This window comes from Penicillium daleae (assembly GCF_028827525.1).
Source record: "Penicillium daleae strain IBT 16125 chromosome Unknown utg000002l_segment0_segment0, whole genome shotgun sequence".
NCBI classification, from domain to species: Eukaryota; Fungi; Ascomycota; class Eurotiomycetes; order Eurotiales; family Aspergillaceae; genus Penicillium; species Penicillium daleae.
In genome coordinates this window covers 622,965-639,099 of record NW_026623150.1, presented here as the reverse complement: position 1 = coordinate 639,099, position 16,135 = coordinate 622,965, and the positions used below count along the sequence as shown (strand labels likewise).

Sequence of the window (16,135 nt, the reverse complement as noted above, 5' to 3'; positions counted from 1 at the left end):
ACACGAAGTACTACAGGTATATCACTCCATCGGCGTGATTGATATTCTCGGCAGTCATTAGTCACCGAACCTCGGCTACCACGCTTTCTGCGGCGAACCCATCTTCCCCGCGACCCAGGAACCTAATCAGCATTGCTTCTGGGGCTCATAACTAGACCGGGGTACACTATTTACAGTTTCCTTCATACATATCTCCCGAGGGATGAGACGACGACAGCTTCAGCTGCTCGAAATCATCCGCCACAGCAGCACTCGCGAGTCCAGACATACTCATAGTTGTCCCCGGTTTCTTCGCGGGTTTACCAGCGCATCACCGCAACTTTTGGACGGCACGGGCGCGAGCACGCCAACGAGATCGACTCTGATGGCACCCCTCAATTCTGCTTCGCAGGTATGTGTAACTATTTTCTGTGGATAACCGCTTCTTGCATGGATGGTTTCGTTCTACTTTGGGGTCTGCCGAGAGGGTTATGCTCGACTTGCTTCTATCGTGGCCGTTGATATCCGCTCGGGGAGACATGACTCTGCTACTATGTGGAGGATTGAGATTCTTGTCTTATATCTTGTCCTTGCTCTTGCCCGCCGATATGGCTAGTGTGGAGTTGAAGATTTCAATCTCGCCTTCAAGTCTCACACACCCATTGGGGATGGAGGCAGTCACCAACCTCCAAGAGTGACACCATTACCAAAGAGTAATCCTGGAATGAAACCTCTCCCCAACACCTGTGGATGTCCATCCCCATCCATCTCTCCAACAAAATGACTGAGACTCCCAACCCGGTGTCGCATGGCCTCGTGAAGACCACCAACACGAAAAAGAAGCAAAGCGAAACAAATCACATAGCAAATAACACGGCAAATGAATGAGACTCTAAAACTAACTCTGAATCTCAGGAAGCCATCAATCGTCTCCGCAAGTATACACCCCCGCCAACGGCGTATGGCGAAGTCCCGCTGTCCAGACGCGCGGCGGTGTTGATTCTGCTCTATGCCGATCTCCAGGGTGACCTTAGAGTCGTGGTTACGATTCGGGCTAAGACATTGAATTCGTGTACGTACAATACCTGTCCTGCCCTGTCATGTCCTTTCCCTGGGTTCTGCTTTCGGCTTTCGCTGTGAATGGCCTGCAGCCCCAAGTTCCCAACCCTTGGCCTTGGTCTCGGGCTCGGTCTCGCATGGCCTTGACCTGGCATCGCCTTGGGTGTTAGCCAGGACGCGTGCAGAGCCGATGCTGCACGACATTGCATACGCAGAGCGCTAATACTGGTTCTTTCTTGATTGCGTCTAGATGCAGGAGAAGCTGCTTTACCTGGAGGTACGTTTGATTAGCATCGGTCGAAGGCTTTCCCAAAAAGAAACGAAGGCATTGTCTTCCAAGTTCCTCGGGTACTGAGATCAGCATGGTTATACCCTGAGTTAGCAAGAGATGCAAAGCAAAAGCAAAGAAACCTCTGTCCTCAAGATACCCGGGGTTAAAAAAGAAAGGAAAAGCCAAAAAAAAAGGGGGAGGGAAGGCCCGAGATTACTTGTGCAACCTCACAATATCCAACACAATTGCTCTTCTTGGCTTCGATATACGATTGCCCTGCCAAGTTCCAACGCTTGAACTAACCTCCACCCACTTCTCACCCCCCACAGGCAAAGCAGACACCCTCTCAGAAACCGCCTTCCAAACGGCCCGCCGCGAAGCTTGCGAAGAGATCGGCCTCCCCAACGTCACCCAGCCACTGCCGCCACCCTTCTCGGTCGAGCACCTCTGCGAGTTGCCGGCGAACCTGGCCAAAACGGAGCTGGTAGTGCGGCCGTGCGTTGCGCTGCTGCACTCGTTTGACCCGGTAACGGGGGCCAATGCGGATCCCGAGACGGAGCTGATTCCTCGACTGGATGCGCGTGAGGTTGCGGCTGTGTTTACGGCGCGATTTGAGGATTTTTTGCGGTTGAGGAATTCGGAGGGGAGGGGGAGGGGGATTGGTATAGAGGTTCGTGGAGTTTGTGGCATAATAGTAATTGGCGGAGTAAGTCACTTTTCCTTTCTTTTGTCATTCTGTTTTGGTTTATCGTGAGTCCATTGTGAGTGGTACTGTATACTCTGGACGGTGGATTTCCTCCCTACATACTGTAGTCCCTGGCGGTCCATTTTCCTATTCGGGTACATTCCATTTGCCTGACGAAGACCCTCATTCCTCTCTCGCGTTGCTCCTCGGCGTGGTTTCCCCTGGGTCTTTGCTTTTGCCTTTGCTTCTGGTTCCTGCAGGCCAGCCTAGCCCTTTCCAGCTCCACATCGACCTTGTTTCCTACGAACGGGTTGATCAGAGACACACACACGCACCACATGGCTCGGTTAGAGCGTGGAAAGGGGTGGGCCTGCTGTCAAACCCAGACCCACCCCGTTTCATATTTGCTTTTCTCCCAGGGACGGTGGAAGAGCAAGGAAACCAGCCAAGTTGGGAGTATGGTCTCTATTATGATTTAATAATAGATCCTCGCGACCGTATACCGGACTGCAGTTCGCAGTGTCGCACCAACCATGCTCCCAGTGGAGATCGTCGTGGAGGCAAAGACAACCCTGTCCTCCCCCTTTCTTTCTCACTTTGATTCACCTTGCTTTTTCCCATCCAGAGAAGAAACAGAAGCAAAAAGAAACCCGTCTCACCAGCACTACCCCAAAAAAAATCAAGGGGAAAAAAAAGAAGGAAAATCAAAACCAAAAAGACAAAATAAAAACAAAGACTGACCAAAGTGGATCTCCCACCTTGGGAAATAGTGCACCAATTCTTTGTCCGCAGCGCCAACCACGCCATCAAGCCTCGCAGCCCGGGTAACAAGGCCCAAAACGCGGCCGTCGACGCCCTCACGCAACAAGAAGAATCGGGGCTCATCCAGCACTACCGCGTCTTTGGAATGACGGCGCGGATAATCGTGGACGCGGCACGGGTCGCGTTCGCGCGGGAGCCGGAATTCGAGCATAACAGCCATTTTGGGGATGAAGCGATGATCGCCAAGTTACGGCGGTTGGGCCGGTTGAGTGAGGTTCGGCGGCCAGGGGAGGAATTGACGAGGGAGATGATGGAGAGGGCAGCTAAATTGAGTTAGATGGGGGTCTAGTGTAGGACATAGAAGCGGGGGTATCCAGAGAGGACAATATAGAACAGTATAGTCTAGGGTATATCGTCTGTGTATACTTCGAGATGAGAAAGGCTAGACGGCCCCACTGGTCCTCCACAAGAAAGAATGGAGAGATTAGCTTACGATAACCGGACTGGGTTAGACTGAATAATGGAACCATGTGTACTCCGTAACTGGAGTAGTGGACTATCCCCAAAAGAATCACCATGCTCGAATCAAATCATCATCCATCGGGTATATCTGACAGGAACCGGATTGTCCGCCTCTCTCATTCCAGTCTAGCGGTGTGCCCGTTGAAGTGTCCTCGCGACCTAATTGATCCCATCGAGCCGATGAAAAAGGCCCGTTAGGACACCCCCTCCCGTTAGTGGAAGTTAGTCCTCTGCCTACTGTAGGTACTGTAGTCTCGATGGATAGCTCCCATACCAGGAGGGGGAGTTCGCCCAGTAACACTCCAGTCACTCCAGTCACTCCAGTCACTCCAGTACAATTTGGACCCCCTCAGGCCCCAGGCCCCAGGCCCAGGTGGAGTCGGGTGCAAGGGTTTTGGAGGGGGGAGCACTAGTGACGATCCGGCGTCCTGCATGAAAGTTGGCGTCCTTGCGTGGCGTCATCAGGTTCAGGTTTCCAGTCCTAGACAGGGAGGATCTTTGTGCCTTGGGCCGGTTGGCAATGGCAGAGCGCAGGAAAGGGAGGGTTTGGTTATACATAGGTACGGAGGGTAGTGGAGTGTAGACGATATCTATCGAGCAGTCTCGCATCGAGTGTAGTCGTCGACGATCTCGACTATCTCTACGATCTATAGACTTTCGCGATCGAACCTTCCCAACACGAGAAATCCTCCTGCGCGGTCATACCACGACCCAGACCGAACACGTCGTCTGACTCCTCCTCCTTCAGCCACTCCCTTGCAGGCGTCCGTGCACAAACTCACCCATCTGATGACGGGGACGCCGATCGCTGGGAACTCGAGTGGAGAATTGAGGCTGGTCTGGCTGGGTTCAGGCACTTGAGGGGATCGACTTGCATGCTCCGACTGGAGTATGTCCTGATCAACGGGCAACGCAGTGACTCGTCGACTCGGTCGCGTCCCTTGGGATCCCCTCGCGTGGTCCATCCAGGCACGGCGTTCGTTCTGTTCTGCAGCTGCAGGAGCCGAGAAACGAGCATACCTCCTGCGGGTTATTCGATTATTCTGTTATTGTCGACATTATTTCGTTTTTTCTTTTTTGGGAGAATCCGGATCCAAGAGATTGACATCTTCTTCCTTATATGAGTGTACTTGCTGCCCCCTCTCGCACTGTCGGGCTCCTCCTCTCTTTGTTCGACCTCTGCCACTCTTCCCCCCGTTGGGCCTCGAGTCCCTGTCGACGGTCTTTGTTGTCCTTGTCGACCTCGCCGACGACTCGTTTCTTTGTTCTCCCAATTCTGCACATTGGTTAAACTCGTCCACTCTCTGCCGGCATCATTCTTCATCGACACTCCCAATACTCCCAACCCTACCAACCATCCCGACAGATCCGATCTCGATGCTCTCCCCCAAGTATCCCCGTTCCCCGCCGCCAGTACGGCCCTCGCGGTCGCTGGAAGGCCTCGAGCGAGTGATTCCACCAACACCCACTTCACCCTACATGCCCTCCTCCGCCATGACGCTGGGCTACTCCACCACGACGCTGTACAAACCTCCCTGCTCACCCACCCGCTCCGACCTCTTCCTCAACAAGCCCCTCCCCGCAAAACCCCTCCCCGAGGATCCGCCCGAGTTCTCCGCCATGTGGAGCGACTCGAGCGACGACAGCGACAGCGACAGCGAACTCACCATCGACAGCACCGTCGCCAGCCCCAGTGAACCGCGCGATTCCACCGAGAGTTATCTCATCTTTGTCAGTTCGGGCTCTGATGATTATGGCGATTTGGTCGATCACCCGGTCCCCGCAGATCGGAATCCAGATGCGGAACACCTTAGTTTGGGCCCGGTCCGCTCTTCATCTCCACCGACTATTGCAGAGGAGTCTCGCTCGCGCACGGACGTCGAGTCGCTGGTCGAGTCGGTGAATGAGAGCGAGGCGGAGGGGGAGGGAGTGAATACGAGTCGGGCAATAATTCGACAACCTCCCGGTCGGATGCCCAGTATGGCCGATTATCTCAATGGTCGCAGAACCGCAGCGGCCCCAATCACTACTTCCGCGAGAAGAAGTGGGATTTCTTCCCGGAGTTGGCGACCCCGTCAGCTTCCCAGGCTGGTGGGCGGACGAGTCCAGCCTTGCGGAGTGGGAAATCCCGCAAGAAGGATGGTCGGTTGAATGTTTCCAAGCGGAAACGGTGGCATTCGCTCGATCGGCCGGGTCTGGGATTGGCATATGGTGTGCGTGATTCGATCAAGACGTACGTTCACCGGACGCTGTCCCGCGACTCGACCGAGGCCAAAGCCAAAGATGCTCCGCGGCCATCAACTGCCCCGGTTGATGTACTGGGGACACACCTTTCTTTCCATCGTCCTGCAGATATCCCGGTCGTTCCTCATTCCGACGTGAATGTTCAACTCCGCGCACTCTCCATCTCGACGGCCTCTACCGCAAGTGAAATGCCTCCCAGCCCGGCGAGTCCACGCTCATATCCACCTCGTCAAAAACAACTCGCCGTACCCATGTCGAACTATCAAAAATATGGACCTGCGATCTGGGAGTCCCCCAAGAAATCCAAGAAGAAGACTGCGCGGACCCAGCGGTATCCAGGCACCCGGTCTGGTCCTACTTCCCCGACCTTTGGGCAATTCTCAATTGCAAACCCCACGCCACCGCTCTCTCCACCATTCAAGATGCAGCTACAGAATGGATCACGAGAGGCGGTGCGGGTCATCCAAGGTGGCACAAGCCAGGTTCTTCTCGCGTTGGATGGCGCGAAGAAGAAGATGGCCGAGTCGAAAGATGAACGGCGACGGGAACAGTTGAAGGCGCAAATCAAATTGATCGGGCCTGTGAATCCGCATACGTATATGCAAGTTGATCCTTGGGTTTGATTTCTTTTCTTCACTTTCGATTTTGGCAAGTTGTTTATCATTGTTTATTCGTTGTAATACTCGGGGCATTGGAGCCTTTTTTATGATCTCTATGACGTCTGAACTGGAAGGTTTACTTTCCTTGGTTTGGACTATAACTGCACATTCTGTGGCTATTCTCTTTGGCTTTTCTTGATTACTTCAGCATTGCGGTATTTGGTTATTTCAGCATTGACTTGGGTTCATTTGGTTGGGGAAATTGGACCTGGATTGGAAGTTCATGATCAGCATCTTTTTATGGGCGTTTTGGGTAGCCACCGGGGCCAATGGATTTGGTCTCCGGCTTGGACTGGGTTGGATTGGACACTGCATTCATAGCACATTTTTCTTACGTTTTCAATCTACTTTTCCACTCTGGATTGAGCTTCTTTGAGATATCCAGCAAGAATCACCGCACTCTTTATCCACTTCTTTTAGTTTTCCATCCATACGTTCCCGTGGAGAAGACAACCAGTCCTGACGACACATCCATGTCCATCTCCCTCACACATCTACATAGACATACATTAGACAGGCATCACTGCCGTTCACACTACCCGCTTGTGTCCTCATTCAATCCCCACGGTTCGACAGCTACGTTCCACAATTCCACATCCAACCGCATACACATCACCCAGAACCTCCGATCCAATCGCGGAACAAGCACTGTCCACCCACTAGCTGCTCCTAAGCCATACAAGCTGTCAGGCTGGCCCAAAAGAACCTTCTTGTAATACCTTATCCGCAAACCCACTCACTCTCTAGTCTCTAATGTACGTAACTATGCGAAACGATGTACACGCCCTACCCAATCATGCTAGAAACAGCGGTGTCCCCTCCACGCTGTCCCACCCATCCACCATCAACCCAATCCTCAATCAAACCATCCATCAAACACAGAAAAACAAAAAAAGATCTTATTTGAATCGCTCAAGCCCCGACCACAACCACCTGTCCCCGTCACCGACATTTCCAGTATAGTCCTCACCGTTAGTCGTTAGTCTCCACCCGCCTCGCGTCGCCTTGCACATCCCCCACCCCCACCGTCCAGCTCTTATCTCACAGCCACGCTATTGATTTCGTGCATATCGAGCCGATGAGCCGGTGTCGTCGCTGGCCTATCATTGCATACCTACTATACTCCGTACCTTACACGAACAATTTATCTGGAAAATTAATTAGGTGTCTGATCTAGAGCATTCTGTCATGTCGGCATTTGATGGGATAAGCACCATCCAATCAATCACGGGCGATGCTCGTGAACGTCCAACTTCCACTTGCATTTACGCTTCTACTTCGACCTGTCACTCTATCCCAATACCTCCGGAGCCGTTCTTGATAGATCTCTTTTGCAATTGGATTGAGGATCCGGAGGCGGTTTTGATTCGGGATTGGGGTTGTGAAGAGCGAGGAGTGATTGGATCGTGGAGTATTGCGGAGTTTTTGCGGGATGTTTTGGATGTCAGGGGGAGGATTTGGGGGGAGTTGGGTGTTGAGGAGAGAGGGAGATTGAGGCCTGGAGCTGGAGAAGAGGAAGATGTTTTTATTGCGGTTGTTGCTGGGGGTTGTTATGCTTTTGTGGTTTTGGCGTTGGCGGTTTATGTTATTGGGGGTGTTATTGTTCCATTATGTAGGTGTATTTCTTTATTTTCTTTCTTGTAGGGCTGAAAGTCTCCCGTTTGAGCTCTATATGACAGGAGTTGGAAGATCTAACTAATCCGGCCTTCCTTGGTATAGCACCACGAGTCCATCCCGAAGAAGCAAAATACTTCCTCGAAACATGCCACGCCTCCCTCATCTGCGCAGTCCCAAGTACCGCAACCCACGTCCAGAATCTAACAAAAACACTCAGCACAACTATCCCTGTCTTCACCTACACCCCACAAAAGACACCCAACAACCCCTCCCCCCATCCGCTTCTCCCTCTCAGACTCTCCACCACCCCACAGTCCAACAAGAGGATTCGTCCTCCTATATACCTCCGGCACAACCGGCCCACCAAAAGGCGTCTTCCACGACCGCACCTGCACAACGGGCGGGTTTCTCACACGCTTCCCGAAACCACCGATGGTATCCAGTGGTCATACTTATCTACATCATATGCCCGTGCACTGGGCCGGTGGGTTTATGACTTTTTTATCAGGGATACTATCAAAATCATGCGTTGAGTTTTGCAGTGATGTATTTAGTTCATCGTGGTTATTGAACAGACTTCGAGATGAGAATTTACCTCCCGTGACGTCTTTGCATTTACCCCCGCCGTTGTTGAATGACGTCGCAGCCGAGCTTGCAAACATGCAGAAAAATAATCCGGATGGTTATGCAGTTGTATTAAATGGGATAAGGGGACTGAAGGTCCTGGCTTCGGGTGGATCGACTGTCACGCCGAGGCAGAGGGTGATATGGAGGGAGTTATTGCGGAGGCCGCTTGTCGTTGGGTATGGGATGAGTGAGAGTTTGGGGGTTGTGGCGTGTACGGATTATGGGAGGAGGGGGGAGTATCCTGTGGTAAGTATTGTTTTCTGGGGGGGTTGTCTATCTCATGGTGATGGGTTCTTGGCCAATTGTTGACTGACTGTCTGGTTAGGACTCTGTCGGATTGCGGGTGGCGAATGTTAATATGAAGATTGATGGGAATGGGGAGATTTGTATCAAGTCGCCTGTTCTGTTTAAGAAGTGAGTTGGTAGACCGTTGTTGTTTTAACTGTGAAGAATGTGGTTGCTAAGATTTTTGGGTAATAGATACATATCTCCCAATCCGGATATTATGAAACATGTGTTCGACTCTGAGGGATTCTTTCGAACTGGGGATCTTGGAAAGATCGAGGATGACGTTGTATACCTCCTCGGGCGAGCGTCGCAAGATGGTAATCAGAATTCCTTTACATTCTAGTCATCTATATCTTCAATTTTTTCTAGACCATAGCTAACAAGATACCCATTAGTTATCCGATACTATCTATGGAGAATACATGCACCCGAAGTCGAGAGCGCGCTGTCACAGATAGATGATATCGCCCATGCAGTTATCCTCGGCATAAAAGACTCGGGATGCGGAGAGCGTGCCGCTGCAGTAATAGTGTATCGCCAGCAGGATAAGAGACACACGCAAGGTCTTGCAGAGCTCAGACGCAGACTTGCGACGGAGTGTAGCCTGGAAGCATTTAAATTGCCGACTCTTCTGAAGGTTGTTGGCAATGTGGAAGATATACCAGTGACAGAGACTGGAAAACCAATCAAGAATAGAATTGGAGAGATTTATTTTAGTGAGACGGCAGTTGGAAATGGTGATGTTGAAGTCTGGACTGAGAAAAGGGGCAGTGATGTTGGGAGTAGGCCATTCGATTGGGATGGGCTACAACGTTGATGAGTTTTGAGGCCTTCCAGACTATTTTGATTCTCACAAAATCTTCAACCTTCCCGAGAGTAACAATTAAAATGTCTTGCTGGAACAAACACAGGATTATTATTCAGTACTTAATGGATATAGCTAATTCACAAAAATATAACATGCTCGCTGATGCTGTGCTAAGAACGCTGAAATACATAGAACACTTTTCTTCTCGAACAAATCCTCAGCACCTTCTCCGGCCAACACTAGACCCCCTTAAACTTCCCATGGTGTGCCCTCACAGCTGGCGACCAAGGGAAATGACCCAATGGAACATTGAAAAAACCATTACTCTTGTCGAAAATTCCAGCAAACGCGTTATACCACGCCGCAAAAGCCGCCAGCAAGCCAAAATATCCACCAACCCTCTGAATAGAGGTAGCGACATGCCCTTGGTCGCATTGCATATTTGCAATACCAAGTAGGAGATAGTTCATGTCGAGGAAGAAAAAGAGTAAGAACATGGCCAGGCTGGACTTGAGCGTACAAAGGAGCATCATCGTCGTGAATATAAACCATGCCTAGGTATTGGTAGACTACGTGTTAATCTGGAGGCTACAAGATAAAATACATTACATTGGGTATTTGGACTTACCAGCAAGAAAAGGCCCATAAGAATCTCCTTCTGGCAGACGGTCTCAGAAGCAGCAACGATCTTGGTCCCTTCTAGGTCCGATATGACCCCGAAGGTAATCCAGTAGGCACCGTAGGAGCAGAAGGAGGTGGCGCTGAAGGTATTTCCAAGAGCCATTTCCCTATCCCGAATTGTTGTCAGTGTCAATATACCACGAATTATGATATCTCTTTACGTACCACATGCCCGCAAGTAACTGGACCGTGCCACCATAGATCAGAGCAGAGCCCACATTCTCGGCGGCAGTCGTCAAACCGAGGTGCACATTCATGATATTCGACATGAAAGACGTGAGCGCAAACGCACACAGGCCCAAGGGAGCTGGATTGGCAAATTTGCGCACTTCGGGAATTGCATGAATCTCTTCGGGTTTCGGAATAGGGGGTCGTCCAACTGGACTGCCGGGTGAAACGAGAGCATATTCATGCCCGGATTGTGAGCCAACGGGTGTAGGACTTTGCGAGTCTACTGTTGTTTGGCTGCAGATCTTGGCTTCGGCCTGAGCCTGTTTGATCTCCATCGTGTCAATGAACTGATCCATTGGTATGATTCTGCCTGGCACTTAGTCAGTGCTGTTGGATAGTTATTATGACGAGAGAGCCGTGGGGATGAGCCCGGCAGGAAGGCTAGGCCGCCTGTCGAGAAGAATGAGTGTGGCTTCAGTTAGGACTCTTAGTATAGGAAATTCCTGGGTAAATATCTTCCTCCAAGCATCACTCTCAGCACAGCCCTGGTCATATGCACGAAAAAACTAGGAAACAGGTTTGCCACCTGACCGCACACAGGCTCGACTACATATGAGGAACACGGCGAGGCCCGATATATCGTCATGTGCGCATCTGAGCTAGGAAATTTGACCAGTCAGTGAGCTTCTTTCCCGCTAGTGACTCATGGAAATTGAACAATTGGATCCTTTCAGGGGACCCGGGGATCGGGATTGGGTCCGGAAAACTAGATCACGGGTAGGGCCGCAATGAAGGAGAACTCTATCGCGTTAATTAGAAGGATTATTGGTCATAGGAAGGGCTAGAACTATATAGAAGGTCTTCTACGTGAATTATACATGAGTAGGGTCTCCGAGCTGGTGATATTGCTTTTTCGTCGATGTGTGTCATGATCGGTCCGTCGGTTGACTTGTGGAAGCTGTTTTTTATTTACTCTCATGGAAGCTTACATTCTCCTCGCTTTCCCCAGATGGGGTAGCGAAGTGGAAACCTACAGAAAGCCATAAGCTGATGGAGTGCGCCGAACCGGGGGTTCCATGTCTGAATTGCCTTCTTTAACGTAATAATATGCACTCCTATTGTCTCCGATCCCCACATCACAAGAAACACTAAACAACTATTTTCCTCATTCAAGCATTCAAAACCCCGATTCTTTTGATTTGCATCATAATACGGCTTTGACATCAACTTCCTTTAGGCCTGGCAAATCCAACTGCAAATCTATTGTGACACTCGTGCCCTGAATTATTCATAGGTGATGGGCGACGTTTGGTTCCTTCCCGGAGGCCGGCGTTCCCCGCAAAAACGAGGGTTGACCCACTATTGACAGCCCGTTTGGGATATTCCACCCTAACGCGCGAATTTTTGCACGCTAGAGTAGTGCAGCTATTTACAGGGAAAATCCAAGGAGTTGCCAGTCTTTTAAGCGGATTTTCTCCCCGATTGAGAATTCGGCGCGATAAATGGATATGGATACGATTCGAGGGCTGCAGGTATGCGGTTAACCCCGGCACCAAGGCGGGTTAATGAAGTCAGTCTGAGAGTTGAATACCGTGGGCATTTCGGTCGGCAATGGGGTTCGAGTATCCACAATATTTTGGAGCTCTAACTGAATAGAGGTGCGCATTAAATCTGTGAGTCTAGGCCAGTCGAATTGTGTGATTGTGTAGTTGTAAGACCAGGACATTGGTGAGAACAACCATCATTGTCGATGAAATAATCAGATTCATTTGTCGCTCCAAGTTTCTGACAAGCCTGGAAGAACTGTCTTGATTATAACATTTAAGTATTAGCACAACATCTATTCCTCCAATAGAGAGTTTTTTGTCACAGAAGGCAACTAAGAAGGCTCTTTGTCATCTTGCACCGAAGTCCACGGTAACATTAGCAATCCCAATGCGCTGCTTCGAAACCTCGTTCTCTCAAGTCAGAATCTCATAAGAGTGATTGGCATATTCTTTAGTTTGGGCAGCAAGATCAGGTACCACAACATCGTATAGGCAGAGAAGGGCCATCCAGCCTAGAACAAGGTTCGCGTCCATCAGTCCCCACTCTCGAACTGGATGATGGGTGGACCCGAAGACTCTGGGGGGACAATTCCATAGCCCAGGCTCTGTAGAGCGTTTAGTGCTGATTGTAGCACCCTCATTGGCTGGTCTTGGATAGCATACAGCTGGGCACAGACCTGGAGGCAGGTGAAAGTCTGCAAAGCTTAATCGGGGCACTGGGGAATTTGGGTGTATGTTTGCGCTAGCTCTTGTAGATCAGCTTCGCTCGTGGACGAGGTTTGGTGTTGGAAGACCTTCCTGTAAGATCCACATTTATTCTTGCAGTTCCTTTCGGTCAAAATGGGGTGTACACCTATGGTCTAGGTAGATGTTGCAATGGCATGCACTAAAGTCCCCAGTTTTGATATCATTTTTCGGTCATACGGCGCTTCCATCGGTCGTCTAGTAGAAATTATGGTTTCAGAGTCAGTTTCCGGTCCTTAAAGCAAGAGTGCTTGTCATGTTAGATGGACGGTGTTGACACAAGAGTGTCTGAACGAGGCTGTCATAGGCACAATACTCTTTGAATATAGTAGTCATTCGTGTTGATCAGGACTCACGTGATATTTGGGTAACTAATACACTGAGGAGAACTAATTGATAGCCACGAGCTACTGGACTACTGATCTAGCACCAGGGGTCTATTTATAGATAAAAAAATTTAATAGTAAAACCGAACCGAATACCCATATTACCGTGGGGGAGAAGCCGCTCACAATTCAACGAGAATACTGCTCGGGACATATTTTGATATGAGACTCTCCGCCTTGCAATCGAAATTTCTGATTTTCATTTCTAGATACGGATTCTGTCGAAGCTTTGTATGCAAATCTCTACCTCGAACTCGAAGATCTAGCTGCGCTCTTATTTCACAAGGGGCATTAAGTTCGTCAATGGCGATGGGTAATATTCAATACTTCTCACCTCTCGCCTATATCCCATATTCTGCTCTATAGCACATAGATTTTGTGCGAGGTGAGACCTCCTGAAGCATCGAATTTTACACATCATTCTAGCCAGATCAGAACATCTCGGTTAGTATGAAAACAGGTGAACCAGGGAGCATAACTCTCTCAACGCCAGTTGGAAGTAAATATTCATTCGTTGCTATTTCATGATCGACTATAGAACCACCAGCATAGTGTGGAATCCACTCCTACCGAACTACCCAATTGCCGGCAGCGACTGGCTGATAAGTGAGCTTCTTGTTATTCGTTCGCGGTTCCTCCGGTTCGACCCACAGTGCCCCAGAGAGCCACTCTGAAATGTTGATTCTCCGGCAGGTCTCCCGAGGCAAGATAACAGATAGCAAGAGAAAAGACGTGATAACAAGATTTGACTCTCACAGTATTCCGGTTTTACAATTTGAATTCGACCCACAGCATAATGCATCGAAGATAGCCGCTCCGTCCTCGCCAAATAGACTCAAAGATCGTGGGCGAAACACGAAAGTTTGGCATGTCAATTGATTGGACCCGAGCGGGGCGATTCTGCGGGGAATGTCCGAGTCTGGGGCGGTGGTATTTGTCGCCTCTTTAACTTATCCCTTCAACCATCTTTCCACCGTGACCATCGCGTCGTATACCGACACGGCGGTAGTACAGACCAGACTTGCATCATGTCCGTCTCGACAGTCCAGAGGAGGGAACCGCCCTATCGGCCCTTTCAATGTGTCATCTGCCAGGCACGATTCAGTCGAGGCGAGAACCTCAAACGTCATGCCGCCGTACATACTCGGTCCCAAGACAAAGCGTCGCTTGCTTGTCCACTGTGCCCAGTGACCTTTTCACGCGCCGATCTGCGAAACCGCCATATGAAGAGGAAACACCCGGAGCAAGAAGATCAAGGACAAAATTCAAAGCGGGCACGGCGTCCGAGCGCCAGTCACGACAACCAGAGATGGACTGAGCGAGCCGACGGTGCAGGCTCCTTGTCACCTACAGAGAGCGAAATAGCAGGATTGTACTATTCGCAATCAGGAGGCCATGAAACTATACACTCGCCCGGTGACCCGCATGCCATTGACAGAATTGTCCAAAGTGCGAATAACCTAGAGCGGAATCTACTTTTAGAAACCTCTCTCTTCAGCAACTCCCAACAATTGCATGACCCTCGTTTTGAAGCGACCACAGCAACGCGAGCCGAATTCCGGGAACCCTCTTTTTCCAATCTCGACATCCCTCCTGGCATCCCCGGTGCGATGTTGGTGACTGGCTTGACTCCACCCCAAGAGGAAACCATCTTATCGTCATTTCAAGTGACTCGAGGCTGCGACCTGTTCTTTACACACGTCTCGCCTTTCCTCCCCTTTATACACCAATCAACATTTGATGTCACTCAAGCAGCGCCTGAGTTGATCCTCGGTATGCTTTCGCTTGGATATCAATACGGTGAAGATCCCGATTTAGGTGACAAAGAAGGTTCCGGCGCCAGCCTGTCCAAGCGCTGCTTCCATCAAGCTCGAACCATGATTGCCTCAGTGGAAGCAAACACGGAAGACTTTGCCTACAACTTGGTTATTGTTCAGTCCTACCTGGTTCTCCAGATCTGTGCCCTGATGTATCTTTGTGGTGCAGATTCAGCATATGGACTTAAGATGCATTCCAACATGATCTCTCTGGCCCGTGCTGCTGGAATCATGCAGCCTAGACCAATTGAGTCTTCTACGGCTACAGATTTGGACTCATTGTGGCGAGAATTCATCCGAGCCGAATCCCATAAGCGAACAGTCTTTGCCGTCCATCAAATCGACGCACTCTGGTATCAGATTCTATCAATCCCTCGCTCTATCTCTCATCTGGAGATTAAACATGACTTGCCATGTCCAAAAGGACAGTGGTCGGCCTCTTCCTCCGCCGAATGGGCCCATAAGCGTCTGGTAGCCAATAACTCTGGCGCTCCAGTACAATACGCGGATGCGGTCCGACACTTTTTGTCTCCCGATTCGGATCTGACCTCACTCCCTGCCTTCGATCCTTACGGCGCAATTAATGTTGCGCAATTCCTGATCTCCAGCGCCCGTGAAATATCAGGCTGGTCCACAATGACCGGCATGCTAAGTATGGAGAGGTTTGGATGCTTGAAGAACTCGCTCCTCACCCTCCTGCCCTTCATACATCCCCAAGCCGAGGCCTCGCAATCAACACATGCGGCGATGTGTATGGCTACGTGGCAGACAGCTATGCTTGAACTACAGATGTGGTCGCCGGCACATACCGGAGGTATAGTTGGGGGGACGATGGACGCCATGTTGAGTCAATCAACTGCTCTGGCCCCTACATATGACTTTCCGTGTGATGTTGACACTGCAAAAGCTATCGAGCCACATGTCGAATGGTTCCTGCAGTACCTGGATGAAACTCTCATCCCAGACTCTGAAGCTCCGTGGATCACAATATACGCGTTTAAGGCATTCCTGATTGCCTGGCAACTTGTTCGCGGCGGTGTCGCAGGCGCGATGCAAATCGTTGGTGTTGCCGATGGAGACATCTTCGGAGCTATAGCTTGGGCGAGAAAGGTGTTTGAACGCAGAAGTCGGTGGAGGCTTGGCGAGCTGATTCTTTCATGTTTGGACGACCTTGAAGATCATAATGGCAACTGAGCTTGTGACAATACCTCTGCTGTGCGATCATAGTCTTTGTCTTGTTTATACCCATATCTGAACAATTTTGTACA

General features: G+C 50.3%; 6 protein-coding genes across 6 annotated transcripts; 4 read left to right on the top strand and 2 right to left on the bottom strand.

Annotated features, from left to right (window-relative positions):
* Positions 1-870: 870 nt before the first annotated feature.
* N7458_001256 (NUDIX hydrolase) lies at positions 871-3,093 on the top strand (the record flags this gene model as incomplete). The annotated part of the gene is made up of 4 exons (XM_056904639.1): positions 871-1,051; positions 1,289-1,315; positions 1,594-2,059; positions 2,730-3,093. Coding segments are annotated over 4 exons (1,038 nt in total), but the record flags the coding sequence as incomplete, so codon positions are not given.
* Positions 3,094-3,602: 509 nt separating this feature from the next.
* On the bottom strand, positions 3,603-3,836 carry N7458_001255 (uncharacterized protein; the record flags this gene model as incomplete). Its single annotated transcript, XM_056904638.1, has 1 exon — positions 3,603-3,836. The coding sequence occupies one exon, from the start codon at positions 3,834-3,836 to the stop codon at positions 3,603-3,605; it is 234 nt and encodes a 77-aa protein (XP_056768745.1).
* An 819-nt stretch (positions 3,837-4,655) lies between these two features.
* N7458_001254 (uncharacterized protein) lies at positions 4,656-6,145 on the top strand (the record flags this gene model as incomplete). The annotated part of the gene is given in 2 exon segments (XM_056904637.1): positions 4,656-5,177; positions 5,189-6,145. The coding sequence occupies 2 exon segments, from the start codon at positions 4,656-4,658 to the stop codon at positions 6,143-6,145; spliced, it is 1,479 nt and encodes a 492-aa protein (XP_056768744.1).
* Positions 6,146-7,369: 1,224 nt separating this feature from the next.
* On the top strand, positions 7,370-9,530 carry N7458_001253 (uncharacterized protein; the record flags this gene model as incomplete). Its single annotated transcript, XM_056904636.1, has 6 exons — positions 7,370-7,793; positions 7,901-8,282; positions 8,341-8,671; positions 8,751-8,839; positions 8,906-9,030; positions 9,109-9,530. The coding sequence occupies 6 exons, from the start codon at positions 7,370-7,372 to the stop codon at positions 9,528-9,530; spliced, it is 1,773 nt and encodes a 590-aa protein (XP_056768743.1).
* Positions 9,531-9,760: 230 nt separating this feature from the next.
* N7458_001252 (acetate uptake transporter family protein) lies at positions 9,761-10,729 on the bottom strand (the record flags this gene model as incomplete). The annotated part of the gene is made up of 3 exons (XM_056904635.1): positions 9,761-10,075; positions 10,150-10,309; positions 10,368-10,729. The coding sequence occupies 3 exons, from the start codon at positions 10,727-10,729 to the stop codon at positions 9,761-9,763; spliced, it is 837 nt and encodes a 278-aa protein (XP_056768742.1).
* Positions 10,730-14,078: 3,349 nt separating this feature from the next.
* N7458_001251 (transcription factor domain-containing protein) lies at positions 14,079-16,061 on the top strand (the record flags this gene model as incomplete). Its single annotated transcript, XM_056904634.1, has 1 exon — positions 14,079-16,061. One exon carries the CDS (start codon positions 14,079-14,081, stop codon positions 16,059-16,061), a length of 1,983 nt encoding a protein of 660 aa, XP_056768741.1.
* Between the last annotated feature and the right edge of the window lie 74 nt (positions 16,062-16,135).